The sequence below is a fragment of the Oncorhynchus masou genome, chromosome 3 (genome assembly GCF_036934945.1).
Source record: "Oncorhynchus masou masou isolate Uvic2021 chromosome 3, UVic_Omas_1.1, whole genome shotgun sequence".
Lineage (NCBI taxonomy): Eukaryota > Metazoa > Chordata > Actinopteri > Salmoniformes > Salmonidae > Oncorhynchus > Oncorhynchus masou.
In genome coordinates this window covers 44,741,751-44,760,275 of record NC_088214.1, presented here as the reverse complement: position 1 = coordinate 44,760,275, position 18,525 = coordinate 44,741,751, and the positions used below count along the sequence as shown (strand labels likewise).

At 41.8% G+C, this 18,525-nt stretch overlaps 1 protein-coding gene across 1 annotated transcript in view; it reads left to right on the top strand.

Moving 5' to 3' along the window:
• Positions 1-12,467: 12,467 nt before the first annotated feature.
• puf60a (poly-U binding splicing factor a) overlaps positions 12,468-18,525 on the top strand; it is a 68,476-nt gene continuing 62,418 nt past the window's right edge. Inside the window, exon 1 of the mRNA XM_064942525.1 lies at positions 12,468-12,539. Within this exon, the coding sequence (XP_064798597.1) occupies positions 12,519-12,539 (21 nt within the window). The 5' untranslated portion in view covers positions 12,468-12,518. The remainder of the gene's footprint in view (positions 12,540-18,525) is intronic.

Here is an 18,525-nt window from a genome sequence, read left to right as displayed (position 1 = left end):
CTTGATGTTGCTTCACATTACAAGTCACAAGAGAGAAATGCTTTCCTCATGAACCCCTACATTCCCACAGGCCATGATTAGCATATGGCCAATCAGAATGCAATATGCAAATAACACCACAAATACATGAGCTGAGTTTAATGTGTTGTCCATGAGAGACTTGACAACCCTGAAAGTGAAAGAAAGTGGCAATTCCATGCAAAAATCCAACTGCAAGCCAGTGATGTATTCTGACCACCAGTTGGAGCCAAATGGCAAGAAAACACTCAAATGTCAATACAAAGGTAAAGCGTTTGAACTGGAGTTTCAAGTGAAAGAACAAGATGCACCTGCAATACTTGGAAGATCAGCTTGTCCGCAAATGGGCTTAATACAGGGAATATTCAAGCTTGAACAAAAGACAGACTGACATTGAGTGAATATGAAGATTTATTCACGACTTGGATGTGTTCCAGGAGTTCATTACATACAAATAGACCAAGAAGTCACACCAGTGGTTCACTCACCTAGAAAAGTGAAAAACTGAACCCCATGGAAAACATGGATGTTGTCATCAGGCAAACTGAGAGGGTAAACAGTTTGGTGACAATCAAAATGCGGGTATGCATGGACCCACAGGATCTAAACACAAAGCCATCAAGAGAAAACATTGTCATTGATGTACCATTGAAGAGGTAGTTACTGAAATGCCTACGCTAAGGAATTTTCAGTAGATGATGCAAACCAAGGATTCTGGCAAATCCAACTGGATGAAGAGAGCTCCCGACTCTGTACTTTCAATACACTGTTAGGGAGGTATTCATTCAAGAGACTGCGGTTTGGAATTGCATCGGCTCCAGTGGTGTTCCAGAGGTGCCTCGCCCAGCATTTGGAACATCTGGAAGGTGTGATAAACATCATGGATGACATTCTTGTCTGGGGTGATGACACAGAGCAGCACGCCCAGAGACTGAAACAGCCACTGGACAGACTGAGAAGCATCAAGTTGAAACTGAAAAAAGGACAAGTGCAAAATCAGAATTACATAAATTGGCTACATTGGACATGTGAAAAGCAAACAAGGCCTGAAATAAGACTCCCAAAAGGTAAGAGCGATACAAGAAATGCCAGAGTCAAAGGACTAAGTAGCGGTTCAGAGGTTCATGGGAATGTTGCAATACCTCACAAAGTTAATCTTAAATCTCTCAGATGTCAGCACACCACTGAAACTGCTAGAAGGGGACGTTCAGTGGCACTGGGAGTGTACACAGTAACAGAGCTTCAAAAGCTTGAAATCACTCATCAGCAATGAGTGTTAAAGTACTATGATGTGAAACAAAATCAGTGACACTATCTCAGGATGCAAGCTCAGAAGGCTTGGGAGCTGTGATTCTGCATGGTGGTCAGCCAATCGCATGAGTCAAGATCCCTCAGGCTGTCAAGAGATATGCTCAAATGTAAAAGAGCTACTGGCGATAGTGTATGGCTGAGAGAAGTTTTATCAATAACTGTGTGGAGAACAGATCCAGGTGGATCACCAGCCAGACTACAGAGAATGCTGATGAGACTACAGAGATAGTCTACATGTGACATAAACCAGGAAAGGAGATGCACATCACTGATGTGCTGAGACGAGCATACCTGAAGGAACAGAGAGAGAAATTGCTAGATGTAAACTACATTGCTCATCAACTTCCTGTTTCAGAAGAAATACTGCAGCAATTCAAAACAGCAACAGCAGAAGTTAAGAGTTAAGACCAGTCACAGAAACAGTTAAAAAAAGGATTGCAAGAGGAAGAATTGCAAAGAAAATACAGCACTATTGGACCTTCAGAGAGGACTTGATGGACTGCTGTTCAAAACTTGTCGTTCATCAGAAAATGAGAGAATAAATTCTGGAAAAAGTCCATGAAGTGTACAGGGGAATCGTAAAATGTCAGAAACAAGCAAGGGATGTTCTGGCCAGGCATGGCTAAACAGATTTGAAGATGTAACAATGTTACAAAAATGTAACAAAATGTGCAGTCTGCAACACACACAAAAACAATACCAAAGAGCCTCATCCATGTCTCATCCAGTCACAGAGAGCGCTTGGGCCAAAGTTCAAGTGGACCTCTTCATTTACAATGACACAGAATATCTACTCAGAATACCCAGAAATCTTTAAGCTCAATGGAACAACAAGTATGAAAAAACCTGTTGAGAAAAGTACAAGATGGCTTACATTACATAGCTCTCCTTGAGTACAGAAACACACCCCTGGATGAAGTAGGTATCTCACCAGCACAACTATTAATGGGAAGAAGGCTGAAGAGAAAGATTACAACATCAAAGAGATCAACATTTCAGGAGCCGTCTCACAAGCAGACAACAAAACACTACTTTCACTAAGCTTTCGGTCATGAAAGAAGGAGAATGAGTAAAGATCAGACAAGACAACAAATGGCAACCAGCAAGTGTACTTGGGAAACATTTATACTTGGAAAACAAGTTAATACATAGTACGAACACAAAACGAGAGAATTTACAGAAGGAACCAGAGAAAACTGTGAAAAATACATGAAACAACACACCCAGAGAGACGCATAGAAACCGTAATGGACTTACCTTATCCTGTGGATAGAGAACCTGAAACAAGTGTCAGCCTGGAGAGAGTTATGGACAGCATAAAGAAACACAGAGACGGCCCGACCCCTTAACTCTGCAACACCTTTTTTGGCCTTAAATACACTCCAAATCAAATGGCTAAATGTTTTACAAGTAAACATCAGAAGTATAAGGAGAAACAAATAGGAGCTGATGCAACTTCTTCTAGAAAAGCAAATGAGCATTGCCTCTATCAATGAAACCTTTCTAAGTACTAATACACGATTTTGCATTCCTGGCTATAACATTCTCGGAAAGGATCGACCAAAGGGATGCAGAGGTAGTGTGGCACTTATTTTAAAGGAAGGAATTGAGTACTCTGAAGCTGTTTTTAACCTCACCAAAGAAGAACTTAACAATAACGAGTATGCTGCAGTAAAAATACCCTTAAATGCACATACAGCTCTTCTGATAGCCACTTTATACTGTCCTCCCACAAAAACACCCTCTGAAAAATTGATTACTGCCCTTACAGACCACAATCATAATGGGAGATTTTAATGCCCAACACATTGATTTTAACTGCAATACTACAAATCACTCTGGAGGGGTATTAAGGGATATCCTTGACAACAATCCTGGCCATCTTCAACACTGATGAGCCAACACACATCTATTCTTCCACCTCCATGGCAGACATTCTTGATCTTGTCCTCTGTTCCCAGGAGTTGTCTGCTAAACTCCTTAGCTTCTCATCAGCAATGACGTGGGAAGTGACCACCGCAAAACAAAGGTACAATTACAAGAAAGCAAACTGGGAAAAATAGAAAAAATGCATTACAGACAATACAGAACCCCAAGGATTTGGACCAGGTGGCTGAGAGAATCGGGAGTGTCCTCATCCAGGCCCAGGAAGAGACCATCTCACTTACAGCCATCAGACCACCACAACAACAACTCCCACCACATATCCTCAGTCTCGTCAAGCAGAAGAGAAAGGTCTGAAAACAGAAGTTAATCGGTAACAGAATCATATCAGATACCAACTCACCCTCCACAAACAGAAACAGTGGACTGCCTTTTATCACCAGCTAGAAACAGACACCAACCCCTGGACCTTCTGGCAAAAAATCATAACAATTAATGGAGACAAAACTAATAATATCATACCTGTGCTAAAGTAACAAGATCAAAGACAACAAAGCAAAAGCTATATTATTTAGGAACCACCTACAAAATGTTAATTCTTGTCCCAATGACCTTCTCTTTGACAAAGACTGGAAAAACATTGTCGATAGAGAAATACAGAAAACAATATATACAGTTGAAGTCGGAAGTTTACATACACTTAGGTTGGAGTCACTGAAACTCGTTTTTCAACCACTCCACAAATTTCTTGTTAACAAACTATAGTTTTGGCAAGTCGGTGTCACACCCTGACCATAGTTTGCTTTGTATGTTTCTATGTTTTGGTTGGTCAGGGTGTGATCTGAGTGGGCATTCTATGTTGGATGTCTTGTTTGTCTATTTCTATGTCTGGCCTGATATGGTTCTCAATCAGAGGCAGGTGTTAGTCATTGTCTCTGATTGGGAACCATATTTAGGTAGCCTGGGTTTCACTGTGTGTTTGTGGGTGATTGTTCCTGTCTCTGTGTTTTCACCAGATAAGACTGTTTTTTTTTTATTTATTTTTTTTTTATAGGTTTGTGCACATTTTATTGTTTTGTCAGTTATTTCATGTCGAGTTCCTTTATTAAAGAACATGAATAACCACCACGCTGCATTTTGGTCTGCTTCTCCTTCACCAGAGGAAAACCCTTACAGTCGGTTAGGACATCTACTTTGTGCATGACAAGTAATTTTTCCAACAACTGTTTACAGACAGATTATTTCACTTATAATTCACCGTGTCACAATTCCAGTGGGTCAGAGGTTTACATACACTAAGTTGACTGTGCCTTTAAACAGCTTGGAAAATGCCAGAAAATGATGTCATGGCTTTAGAAGCTTCTGATAGGCTAATTGGCATAATTTGAGTCATTTGGAGTTGTACCTGTGGATGTATTTCAAGGCCTACCTTCAAACTCAGTGCCTCTTTGCTTGACATCATGGGTCAAATCAAAAGAAAATCAAAGACCTCAGGAAAAAGAAATTGCAGACCACCACTAATCTGGTTCATCCTTGGGAGCAATTTCCAAATGCCTGAAGGTACCAGGTACATCTGCACAAACAATAGTACACAAGTATAAACACCATGGGAGCACGCAGTCGTCATACCACTCAGGAAGGAGACGCGTTCTGTCTCCTAGAGATGAATGTGCAAAAAGTGCATATCAATCCCAGAAGATGCTGGAGGAAATGGGTACAAAATTATCTATATCCACAGTAAAACGAGTCCTATATTGACATAACCCGAAAGGCTGCTCAGCAAGGAAGAAGCCACTGCTCCAAAACCGCCATAAAAAGCAAGACTACGGTTTGCACATGGGGACAAAGATTGAACTTCTTAGAGAAATGTCCTCTGGTCTGATGAAACAAAAATAGAACTGTTTGGTTGTCATGACCATCATTATGTTTGGAGGAGAAAGGGGGAAGCTTGTAAGCCGAAGAATACCATCCCAACCGTGAAGCACGGAGGTGGCAGCATCATGTTGTGGGGTTGCTTTGCTGCAGAAGGGACTGATGCACTTCACAAAATAGATGGCATCATGAGGTATGAAAATTATGTGGATATATATTGAAGCAATATCTCAAGACATCAGTGAGGAAGTTAAAGCTTGGTCGCAATGGGTCTTCCAAATGGACAATGACCCCAAGCATACTTCCGAAGTTGTTGCAAAATGGCTTAAGGACAACAAAGTCAAGGTATTGGAGTGGCCATCACAAAGCCCTGACCTCAATCCTATAGAAAATCTGTGGGCAGAACTGAAAAAGCATGTGCGAGCAAGGAGGCCCACAAACCTGACTCAGTTACACCAGCTCTATCAGGAGGAATGGGCCAAAATTCACCCAATTTATCGTGGAAGTCTACCTGAAATGTTTGACCCAAGTTAAACAATTTAAAGGCAATATTACCAAATACTAATTGAGCGTATGTAAACTTCTGACCCACTAGGAATGTGATGAAAGAAATTAAAGCTGAAATAAATCACATTTCACATTCTTAAAATAAAGTGGTGATCCTAACTGACCTAAGACAGGGAATTTTTACCAGGATTAAATGTCAGGAATTGTGAAAAATTGAGTTTAAATGTATTTTGCTAAGGTGTATGTAAACTCATTGTGTTGTGTAGTGGCTTTGTTGGCATGCATTCCACATTGTTTTGTTTGCCCCATCAAGATTTACATGCTAAAATTGCCACTGGTGGCAAGGAATATGAACTAACAGTATTATCTAACAAGTAAACTAACCGAACAATTGCTCACCAACTATCTTATACACACAAGTGTAAACAAATGAATAAGAATGTGTACATAAAAATACATGAATGAGCGATGGCCGAACGGCATAGGCAAGATGCAGTAGATGGTATAGAGTACAGTATATACATATGAGATGAGTAATATAGGGTATATAAGCTATATAAAGTGGCATTGTTTAAAGTGGCTAGTGATACATTTATTACATAATTTTTTTTCATTATTAAAGTGGCTGAGATGAGTCAGTATGTTGGCAGCAGCCACTCACGGTTAGTGATTGCTGTTTAACAGTCTGATGGCCTTGAGATAGAAACTGTTTTTCAGTCTCTCAATTCGGTCCCCGCGTTGATACACCTGTACTGACCTCGCCTTCTGGATGATAGCAGGGTGAATCACCGAATCAGCATATTCATCAATGTTGTTGCCCATATCCAGTCCAAGTGACCGATGCAATCTTGAAGCGTGGAATCCGATTGGTCAGACCAGCGTTGAACAGACCTGAGCATGGGCGTTTCATGTTTTAGTTTCTGTCTATAGGCTGGGAGCAACAAAATGGAGTCGTGGTCAGATTTTCTGAAAAGAGGGCGGGGGAGGGCTATATATGCGTCACGGAAGTTAGAATAAAAATGATCCAGGGTTTTGCCAGTCAGGGTCGCGCATTTGATATGCTGATAAAACTTAGGGGGGCTTGTTTTCAGATTGGCCTTGTTAAAATCCCCAGCTACAATAAATGCAGCCTGAGGATATGTGGTTTCCAGTTTACATTGAGTCAAATGAGGTTCATTCAGGGCCATTGATTTGTCTGCTTTGGGTCGATACACACGACTGTGATTATGATCGAAGATAATTCTCTTGGTAGATAATGTGGTAGGCATTTGATTGTGAGAAATTCTAAGTCAGGTGAACAGAAGGATTTGAGTTCCTGTATGTTGTTATGATCACACCATGTCTCGTTAATCATAAGGCATACACCCCCGCCCTTCTTCTTACCAGAGAGATGTTTGTTTCTGTAGGCGCGATGGGTGAACAAGCCAGGTAGCTGTACCGACTCTGATGACGTATTCCGAGTGAGCCATGAACTGTATTGCGTTTACAATAATTTTTATTGTAACCGTGGACAAGCACACCAGATTCAACTTGTCAACTAATCGTCAAGCCCTCAATGAGTTGAATTAGGCATGTTTGTCAAGGTCTACAATAAGACTGTGTTCTGTTGGGGGTACTCAAGGATCAGGGCTGGGAGACACTTCTCTAGAAAGATGCCAGTGTTCCTGAGTTGGATGACCGTTCAAAAGGTTTTTCCCAGTAGGAGCTCATGTTTTCCCGAGTTCCCAGTTGTCTTGAATGCACTGAAGTCAGAAGTCAGAGATTTCCGGGTTCCCCGTTGTCTTCAAGGGGAGGCAGGGTATCCTAGTGGTTAGAGTGTTGGACTAGTAACCGGAAGGTAGCAAGTTCAAATCCCCGAGCTGACAAGTTACAAATCTGTCGTTCTGCCCCTGAACAGGCAGTTAACCCATTGTTCCTAGGCCATCATTGAAAATAAGAATTTGTTCTTAACTGACGTGCCTAGTAAAATAAAGATGCACAAATAGGCACTTCCTCAAAACAGTCAGAATGAATGTAACATAACTCAAGAAACATTAATATTGATGTTTTTGCCGAGGAGACTATAGTCGTGCAAACTTGAATGCCTAATCTCGGACTCAGCCTCCCGAAAAAAGCTTCTCCCAAACAGGTGTGACGCCTACTGCCATTGCCTGTTGCACTGCTGATCCCACCGGTTCCCTGTCTGCCCGTCTCCCCCTGTCTGAAACAGGTACCCCCTCTCACGAGCCTTCGCTTGCCTCCAGCATACATGCACATACACTATTATTTAGTTATTTTATTTCAAACTTTTATAGCCTACAGGACTCAGAGAGAGCTACTCTCTCAAGTTATCTTGTTGGGGCGAGTGACTCTTTGAACTTACAATGGCTAGCCGCAAGTCACTTAATTTTTTTCTTGCACTCTATGCTATTTGCCCCATGACTCTTGCGTGCTTTGTTGACTATGAACTTACTCATTTACCCAACCGTGGGACAGACTATGTTTGTCCCCACACTCAGGACTCTGACTCTCTATTGGTTACACAGACTTTTGGCCTCCCATCCCATTCTAACCACCTTTCACTGGCTTTGTATTCATATTGCCTAATGAAACTGCTGTACAATATGATCTGGTTACCACCTGATGCACATTCAAATTGCATACAAAATCAACACTGCAGAGCTATCCCTGTCCTTTGCCATGCCCTGAAAAATTACTGCTGATGATATCTGGCCCATTTCTGTTACTAACCCCAATTCTGACTTGTGCTCTGATTTATGCTTCACTGATTTCTGCTCTCGTAAAAGCCTGGATTTTCTTTATATTAACACTAGAAGCTTATTAACTAAAATTGATCAATTGAAAGTGTTGGTTCACAACTCCAATCCAGATGTGTTGGTCATTACTGAGACGTGGTTAAGAAAGAGTGTTTTGAACACTGATTTGAACCTTTCTGGTTATAACCTTTTTCAGCAAGACAGATCTTCCAAAGGTGGGAGAGTGGCAATCTTTACCAAGGATCACCTTCAGTGCTCGGTTGTCTCCACCAAGTATGTACCCAAACAATTTGACCTGGAAAATAAACCCCCTCCTCACAGCTGCCCATGTCCCTTAATGTTGAGGATGTGGTTGTTACCGACAAGGAGCACATGGCTGAACTCTTTAATCACCACTCCATTAAGCCAGGATTCCTATTTGAATCAGCCATGCCTCCTTGCCCGTCCAACATTGCCTCATCTCCCACCCCTTCTAATGCGACTAGCCCGAATGCTCCTCCCACCTTTCCCCCTGCCCCACTACAAAGTTTCTCTCTGCAGGCGGTCAATTGAGTCCGAGATGCTAAAGGAGCTCCTAAAACTTGACCCCCAAAAACATCTGGGTCAGATGGTTTAGATCCTTTCTTCTTTAAGGTTGCTGCCCCTATCATCGCCAAGCCTATCTCTGACCTTTTTAACCTGTCTCTCCTTTCTGGGGAGGTTCCCATTGCTTGGAAGGCAGCCACAGTGCATCATTTATTTAAAGGGGGAGATCAAGCTGATCCTAACTGTTATACGGTAATTTATGTTTTGCCCTGTTTATCAAAAGTGATGGAAAAATTTGGCAATAATCAACTGACTGGTTTTCTTAATGTCTATAGTATGCAATCTGGTTTCCACCCAGGTTATGGATGTGTCACTGCAACCTTGAAGGTCCTAAATGATGACACCATTGCCCTTGATTCTAAGCAATATTGTGCTGGTATTTTTGTTGACTTGGCTAATGCTTTTGATACGGTAGACCATTCCATTCTTGTGCGCAGGCAAAGGAGTATTGGTGTCTCTGAGGGGTCTTTGGCCTGGTTTGCTAACTACCTCTCTCAAAGGGTGCAGGGTATAAAGTCAGAACATCTGCTGTCTCAGCCACTGACTGTCCGCAAGAGAGTACACCAAGGCTCAATCCTTGGCCCCATGCTCTTCTCAATTTACATCAACAACATAGCTCAGGCAGTAGGAAGGTCTCTCATACATTTACAGTGGGGCAAAAAAGTATTTAGTCAGTCACCAATTGTGCAAGTTCTCCCACTTAAAAAGATGAGAGAGGCCTGTAATTTTCATCATAGGTACACTTCAACTATGACAGACAAAATGAGGAAAAAATCCAGAAAATCACATTGTAGGATTTTTAATGAATTTATTTGCGAATTATGGTGGAAAATAAGTATTTGGTCACATACAAACAAGCAAGATTTCTGGCTCTCACAGACCTGTAACTTCTTCTTTAAGAGGCTCCTCTGTCCTCCACTTGTTACCTGTATTAATGGCACCTGTTTGAACTTATCAGTATAAAAGACACCTGTCCACAACCTCAAACAGTCACACTCAAAACTCCACTATGGCCAAGACCAAAGAGCTGTCAAAGGACACCAGAAACAAAATTGTAGACCTGCACCAGGCTGGGAAGACTGAATCTGCAATAGGTAAGCAGCTTGGTTTGAAGAAATCAACTGTAGGAAATGGAAGACATACACGACCACTGATAATCTCCCTCGATCTGGGGCTCCACGCAAGATCTCACCCTGTGGGGTCAAAATGATCACAAGAACGGTGAGCAAAAATCCCAGAACCACACGGGGGGACCTAGTGAATGACCTGCAGAGAGCTGGGACCAAAGTAACAAAGCCTACCATCAGTAACACACTACGCCGCGAGGGACTCAAATCCTGCAGTGCCAGACGTGTCCCCCTGCTTAAGCCAGTACATGTCCAGGCCAGTCTGAAGTTTGCTAGAGAGCATTCGGATGATCCAGAAGAAGATTGGGAGAATGTCATATGGTCAGATGAAACCAAAATAGAACTTTTTGGTAAAAACTCAACTTGTCGTGTTTGGAGGACAAAGAATGCTGAGTTGCATCCAAAGAACACCATACCTACTGTGAAGCATGGGGGTGGAAACATCATGCTTTGGGGCTGTTTTTCTGCAAAGGGACCAGGATGACTGATCCGTGTAAAGGAAAGAATGAATGGGGCCATGTATCATGAGATTTTGAGTGAAAACCTCCTTCCATCAGCAAGGGCATTGAAGATGAAACGTGGTTGGGTCTTTCAGCATGACAATGATCCCAAACACACCGCCGGGCAACAAAGGAGTGGCTTCGTAAGAAGCATTTCAAGGTCCTGGAGTGGCCTAGCCAGTCTCCAGATCTCAACCACATAGAAAATCTTTGGAGGGAGTTGAAAGTCTGTGTTGCCCAGCAACAGCCCCAAAACATCACTGCTCTCGAGGAGCTCTGCATGGAGGAATGGGCCAAAATAACAGCAACAGTGTGTGAAAACCTTGTGAAGACTTACAGAAAATGTTTGACCTCTGTCATTGCCAACAAAGGGTATATAACAAAGTATTGAGAAACTTTTGTTATTTACCAAATACTTATTTTCCACCATAATTTGGAAATAAATTCATTAAAAATCCTACAATGTGATTTTCTTGATTTTTTTTCTAATTTTGTCTGTCATAGTTGAAGTGTACCTATGATGAAAATTACAGGCCTCTCTCATCTTTTTAAGTGGGAGAACTTGCACAATTGGTGGCTGACTAAATACTTTTTTGCCCCACTGTATATGCAGATGATACAGTCTTATACTCAACTTACCCCTCAGATTTTGTGCTATACTCTCTACAACAAAGCATTCTTGGTGTCCAACAAGCTCTCTCTGCCCTTAACCTTGTTCTGAACAACTCCAAAACTAAGGTCATGTGGTTCAGAAAGAAAAATGCCCCTCTTCTCACAGGTGTGATTATTACCTCTGAGGGGTTACAGCTTGAGGTAGTCACCTCATACAAGTACTTGGGAGTAAGGCTAGACAGTACACTGTCCTTCTCTCAGCACATATCAAAGCTGCAGGGTAAGGTTAAATCGACTTGGTTTCTTCTATCATAATCGCTCCTCTTTCACCCCAGCTGTCAAAAGAACCCTGATTCAGATGACCATCCTACCCATGCTATGGAGACTTAATTTATAGATCGACAGGTAAGGGTGCTCTCGAGCGTCGAGGTGTTCTTTACCATTTCGGCCATCAGATCTGCCACCCTTGTTCCTTATAGGACACATCTCTGTATACACGTTGCAAGACCCACTGGTTGATGCTTATCTATAACACCCTCTTAGGCCTCACTCCTCACTCTCTGAGATACCTACTGCAACCCTCATCCTCCACATACAACACCCATTCTGCCAGTCACATTCTGTTAAAGGTCCCCAAAGCACACACATCACTGGGTCACTCTTCTTTTCAGTTCGCTTCAGGAAGAGACTGGAACGAGCCGCAACAAACACTCAAACTGGACAGTTTTATCTCCATCTCTTCATTCAAAGACTCAATCATGGACAGTCTTAATGACACTTGTGGCTGCTTCACGTGATGTATTGTTTTCTCTATCTTCTTGCCCTTTGTGCTGTTGTCTGTGCGCGATAATGTTTTTACCATGTTATGTCCTGCTACCATATTGTGTTGTTGTCATGTGTTGTTGCCATGATGTGTCGTTGCCTTCGGTCTCTTTATGTAGTGTTGTCTCTTGTCATGATGTTTGTCCTATATTTTTATTTAATTTATTTTTAATCACATTTTGGCAGGTCGTCATTCAAAATAAATACAATAACGTGTGCTTTGTCCAATATATATATGTTTATTCCCAATCACAAAATGAGGCCTTTTGCCTTTTGATAGGCTGTCATTGTAAATAAGAATTGTTTTTTTTTAACTGACTTGCCTTGTTAAATAAAGATGATAAAAAATTAAATACAAATAAATACATGAGGACTCCTTTACGTGTCGCTGATGCAACCGGACCTGATTTCTACATTCCAGTAGGTGGCGGTAATGCACCTTTGAAGTTGGTTGCTCGGAGCCAATAAACTTCATAGAAGAAGAATTCCTCATTGGCGTCGCACTGTGCTGAAAGGTGTGCTTCATGGCGGTGGCAGTTTCTGCGGTAAATAAATCGAATAGCATTGTTTTTCGATTATATTTTACACCAATGGTCAAACTCTGATGGTTAAAAGGGATTATTGACCATATTTTGAACAGCTCATCGTTGAATGCGTACAGTACAAGCTTGTCCTGCACTCATCCTGTTCCCTTATTCAGTTGGCTAACGTTCGATGGCTAGCTAGTTAGTATGTTAACCCAGCCTGACACTGGCTCGTTAGTTAGCCATTACAAACCCAAAAGCTATTTAGCTCGCCAACGTTACTATCGAGTAAATGTGAATTGAGTACCGTTAGTTAGCTAGATAGCAAAGAGCGGGATTTATAGACCTAGCTAACCATGAAGCTAACGTTCGTTCGCTAGGTACTAACCAACGAACTTGCATCTTTCGATAATAGTAGCTAACTCACGTTAGATAGTTACTAGTAGTACCGTCACTCGCGAAACTGGGTAGGCGCCAACTAGCTAGCTCTCCATGTCGGCTGGATGTAGTTAACTAGCTACCTAACTAGTCAATACAGTCTGTCATAGCTGAGGTGAACGAGTAACGTTATTAGCTAGGGAGGTCGAACGATCAGCCTGCTACACATACCCTGGCGACTGACGCTCTGATATAGAGCTCCTGGTTAAATTGTGTTTGAGCCTTTCTCCATGGTTAAAGTAGGTAGAAAGATGTGTTGAGTTACTATGACATATTTCATTATATTACGCTAGTGTCCCTATGGTGGACAGGAAGTGATACTACGTTTGACTGACGTTATCAACACACAAGAACAGGAAATACACATTTTTACTTCCGATTGGTGATGTTAGTATCACGTTTATAGTCATAACGAGCTCAAAATTCCATTGCTTAAAACGGATCAATAACTTTGGTTTCGTACCAGTGTTTTTGTCATACGCGCCAGTCTGTTGTGGGACATAACGTAACTGTCATTTTCAGACCACTGTGGCTAGGAAATTAAATCGGCTGCTCCTCCCGTAAATCTCTGGCCTCATGAATTTGAGGGTTAAACTATCATTCAAAGGAAATGCAACCGTGGTCGCTATTTAGAAACTGGTGTAAGGTGGTGATTGGTTGAAATTATCCTGTGAAAACGGGTTCCTTTTCCGTATTGACCATACTTTTCTCACATATATAAGTTGATAAATGGCTACACAACAGGTTGTCATTTATCAACACACATGTAGTGTGTCCGAGTTCATTGAGGTTTGTCTGTTAGAACATAGCTTCCCAAACTTGTCCTGGGCATCCCCCCAGATGTTTCCCCCCCCCTAGCACTACACAGCTGATTTCAAATGATCAGAGCTTGATGAAGAGTTGGTCATTTAAATCAGCTGTGTAGTGGGCCCAGGATCACGTTTGGGAGATGCTGTGTTAGAAGAGTGCGAATGATTTCAATACAATATCAATGAGAGTGATTCATCTGCATGCGCTATTGATTACAGTAGAACAAGGCAAATGGACTTTTTGGTCCACCAGTCACTGTGGCAGTTAAATTTTAAAATCTACAAGTCACTCAGATTTTTTTACCAGCCAAAATATATATTTTCCCTGCTCAAATTACACCCAACAAAAAAAAGATGAGCATGCTTTGTAATGTTTCTAAAACAATACATGTATTACTAGTAAGAAGTAATGTGGTATATTTAATTGCATTTTTTGTGACCTGAGTATTTTAACCAAAATATCACAGATGAGAGACATGTTTGCCTGCCCCTTTAAGGGCGCAATGTTATTGCGGTAACCTGACTCGTCATGTTTGTGCCTGTGAGATTGAGTCTGCGTTGTCTTCTCTTTGCGAGCAGTTGAAACTCAAACATAGTTTTGTTCACAAGCAAGATCATTTTTCTATGTAAATAGCTGAGAAACACAAGGACAAAGTCTCACTTCAGTAGACTTTCCTTTCAAGTAAATTAGACCAACTTTTATACCTGTGCGTTTCTAAAAATGAAACTTTCTCTCAGCTCTTCACATGCACACAGCCCCCAGCCAGGCAGTGTTGCAGCGTGAAGTGGAATAGGCAATATAGGATTCATCGTTCTTTGACTTTGTGCAATTAATTTACCAGCTATGAAACAAAACGTCAGAAATACTTTAAACTGCTACTGCAGCATTTATTTGACTATAAATGTGGGTTCATACTTGACTATTTTCGTTCATAAATGTGAGTGAAATGGTGCCCTGAACATCCGCCAACGTACCCACCACTGCCAAAATCCACCTGCATTTGGCTGGTTAATTTTAGGCCCTTCAGTAGAACAAGCTAATCAATAACGCTTGGTAAATAATGGTGCGTGTGCAGTTTAGAAGGTACTAATTTACTGTGAAACGTTCGTAGGGAGTAACATTTATGTTTTGGTCTTCAAAATATCACAACATATTTCAGCATATTGATTATGAATTTGGACATCTAAAACTGGTGTTTTGACATTTGGCCATAAATCAAAAAGTCAGGAAGTAGCAACAGTATCATTTTCAGTGTATGTTTTAGGAATTTAAATATTAATGGTACTTACATTTTATATAGGATTTTACATTATTAGGTAAAAACTATAGAATGAGCTGCAAAATACAAACAACAACTTTAAGTACTTGAGAATATTTTTACTTAAGTACTTTACACCACTGCTCAATTGAGATAATTTCCACACTGCCACGTAGGGCTGCACGATACGGGCAAATAATCTAGGACTTATTTTTAACCAAATGTTGCAATTGCGATTTGACTTGTGAATTACCGAAAAACGGTTGGAATCATGGAAGTAGAATGACTATTCTAATTCTGTAGTTAGAATAGAGTGTTTGAGATGACAATGAATTAAAATGCCAGGGAGGAGTTATTGTGACAGGGTAGAAACTAAAGTGTTGCAAAGTGTTTCCTAGGGGACCTTATAAGCTTTTGGCTTCATTGCATGTTTTTTCTTAGATACTTCATGTAGCTAACATATTCTTGCTTTGCATATTCCTCATTGATTTAGAAGATACTGTTGCACAAACAACATGCTGATTTATTTAACCAGGTAGGCAAGTTGAGAACAAGTTCTCATTTACAATTGCGACCTGGCCAAGATAAAGCAAAGCAGTTCGACACATACAACGACATAGAGTTACACATGGAGTAAAACAAACATATAGTCAATAATACAGTATAAACAAGTCTATATACGATGTGAGCAAATGAGGTGAGATGGGAGGAAAAGGCAAAAAAAGGCCATGGTGTAAAGTAAATACAATGGTGTAAAGTAAATACAATATAGCAAGTAAAACACTGGAATGGTAGATTTGCAATGGAAGTATGTGCAAAGTAGAAATAAAAATAATGGTGTGCAAAGGAGCAAAATAAATAAATAAATTAAATACAGTAGGGAAAGAGGTAGTTGTTTGGGCTAAAATATAGGTGGGCTATGTACAGGTGCAGTAATCTGTGAGCTGCTCTGACAGTTGGTGCTTAAAGCTAGTGAGGGAGATAAGTGTTTCCAGTTTCAGGGCTTATTGTAGTTCGTTCCAGTCATTGGCAGCAGAGAACTGGAAGGAGGGGCAGCCAAAGAAAGAATTGGTTTTGGGGGTGACTAGAGAGTTATACCTGCTGGAGCGTGTGCTACAGGTGGGAGATGCTATGGTGACCAGCGAGCTGAGATAAGGGGGGACTTTACCTAGCAGGATCTTGTAGATGACATGGAGCCAGTGGGTTTGGCGACGAGTATGAAGCGAGGGCCAGCCAACGAGAGCGTACAGGTTGCAATAGTGGGTAGTATATGGGGCTTTGGTGACAAAACGGATTGCACTGTGATAGACTGCATCCAATTTGTTGAGTAGGGTATTGGAGGCTATTTTGTAAATGACATCGCCAAAGTTGAGGATTGGTAGGATGGTCAGTTTTACAAGGGTATGTTTGGCAGCATGAGTGAAGGATGCTTTGTTGCGAAATGGGAAGCCAATTCTAAATTTAACTTTGGATTGGAGATATTTGATATGGGTCTGGAAGGAGAGTTTACAGTCTAACCAGACACCTAAGTATTTGTAGTTGTCCACGTATTCTAAGTCAGAGCCGTCCAGAGTAGTGATGTTGGACAGGCGGGCAGGTGCGGGTAGCGATCGGTTGAAGAGCATGCATTTAGTTTTACTTGTATTTAAGAGCAATTGGAGGCCACGGAAGGAGAGTTGTATGGCATTGAAGCTTGCCTGGAGGGTTGTTAACACAGTGTCCAAAGAAGTGCCAGAAGTATACAGAATGGTGTCGTCTGCGTAGAGGTGGATCAGAGACTCACCAGCAGCAAGAGCGACCTCATTGATGTATACAGAGAAGAGAGTCGGTCCAAGAATTGAACCCTGTGGCACCCCCATAGAGACTGCCAGAGGTCCGGACAGCAGACCCTCCGATTTGACACACTGAACCCTATCAGAGAAGTAGTTGGTGAACCAGGCGAGGCAATCATTTGAGAAACCAAGGCTGTCGAGTCTGCCGATGAGGATGTGGTGATTGACAGAGTTGAAAGCCTTGGCCAGATCAATGAACACACGGCTGCACAGTAATGTTTCTTATCGATGGCGGTTAAGATATCGTTTAGGACCTTGAGCGTGGCTGAGGTGCACCCATGACCAGCTCTGAAACCAGATTGCATAGCAGAGAAGGTATGGTGAGATTCGAAATGGTCGGTAATCTGTTTGTTGACTTGGCTTTCGAAGACCTTAGAAAGGCATGGTAGGATAGATATAGGTCTGTAGCAGTTTGGGTCAAGAGTGTCCCCCCCTTTGAAGAGGGGGATGACCGCAGCTGCTTTCCAATCTTTGGGGATCTCAGACGACACGAAAGAGAGGTTGAACAGGCTAGTAATAGTGGTGGCAACAATTTCGGCAGATAATTTTAGAAAGAAAGGGTCCAGATTGTCTAGCCCGGCTGATTTGTAGGGGTCCAGATTTTGCAGCTCTTTCAGAACATCAGCTGAACGGATTTGGTAGAAGGAGAAATGGGGAAGGCTTGGGCGAGTTGCTGTGGGGGGTGCAGTGCTGTTGACCGGGGTAGGAGTAGCCAGGTGGAAAGCATGGCCAGCCGTAGAAAAATGCTTTTTGAAATTCTCAATTATGGTGGATTTATCAGTGGTGACAGTGTTTCCTTCTTCAGTGCAGTGGGCATCTTCAGTGCAGTGGGCAGCTGGGAGGAGGTGTTCTTATTCTCCATGGACTTTACAGTGTCCCAGAACTTTTTTGAGTTAGTGTTGCAGGAAGCAAATTTCTGCTTGAAAAAGCTAGCCTTGGCTTTTCTAACTGCCTGTGTATAATGGTTTCTAGCTTCCCTGAACAGCTGCATATCACGGGGGCTGTTCGATGCTAATGCAGAACGCTATAGGATGTTTTTGTGTTGGTTAAGGGCAGTCAGGTCTGGGGAGAACCAAGGGCTATATCTGTTCCTGGTTCTAAATTTCTTGAATGGGGCATGTTTATTTAAGATGGTTAGGAAGGCATTTAAAAAAAATATCCAGGCATCCTCTACTGACGGGATGAGATCAATATCCTTACAGGATACCCCGGCCAGGTCGATTAGAAAGGCCTGCTCGCTGAAGCGTTTCAGGGAGCGTTTTACAGTGATGAGTGGAGGTCGTTTGAACGCTGACCCATTACGGATGCAGGCAATGAGGCAGTGATCGCTGAGATCTTAGTTGAAGACAGCAGAGGTGTATTTAGAGGGCAAGTTGGTTAGGATATAATGTTGAAATCAATAGAACAAGAGAGGGGGGGGGGTAAGTCAGGTTGCACGTCCTGTTCAAAGTTACATTAATGAAAAACCACAGGCATTCTGGGAATTATATATATATCTATCTCATTGGTTTAGGACTTGTAGAAGACCACCAGCTACATTTTGGATGGTTGCATTTTGTTTCAAGGGGGTTACCAATACGGAAAGGTTATCATGTTGGTGCTGCCAAAGTGTTTCATTCATGAACGCTACACTGTCCTGCGAAATCATCCCTTTGTTCCGTATTTGGGT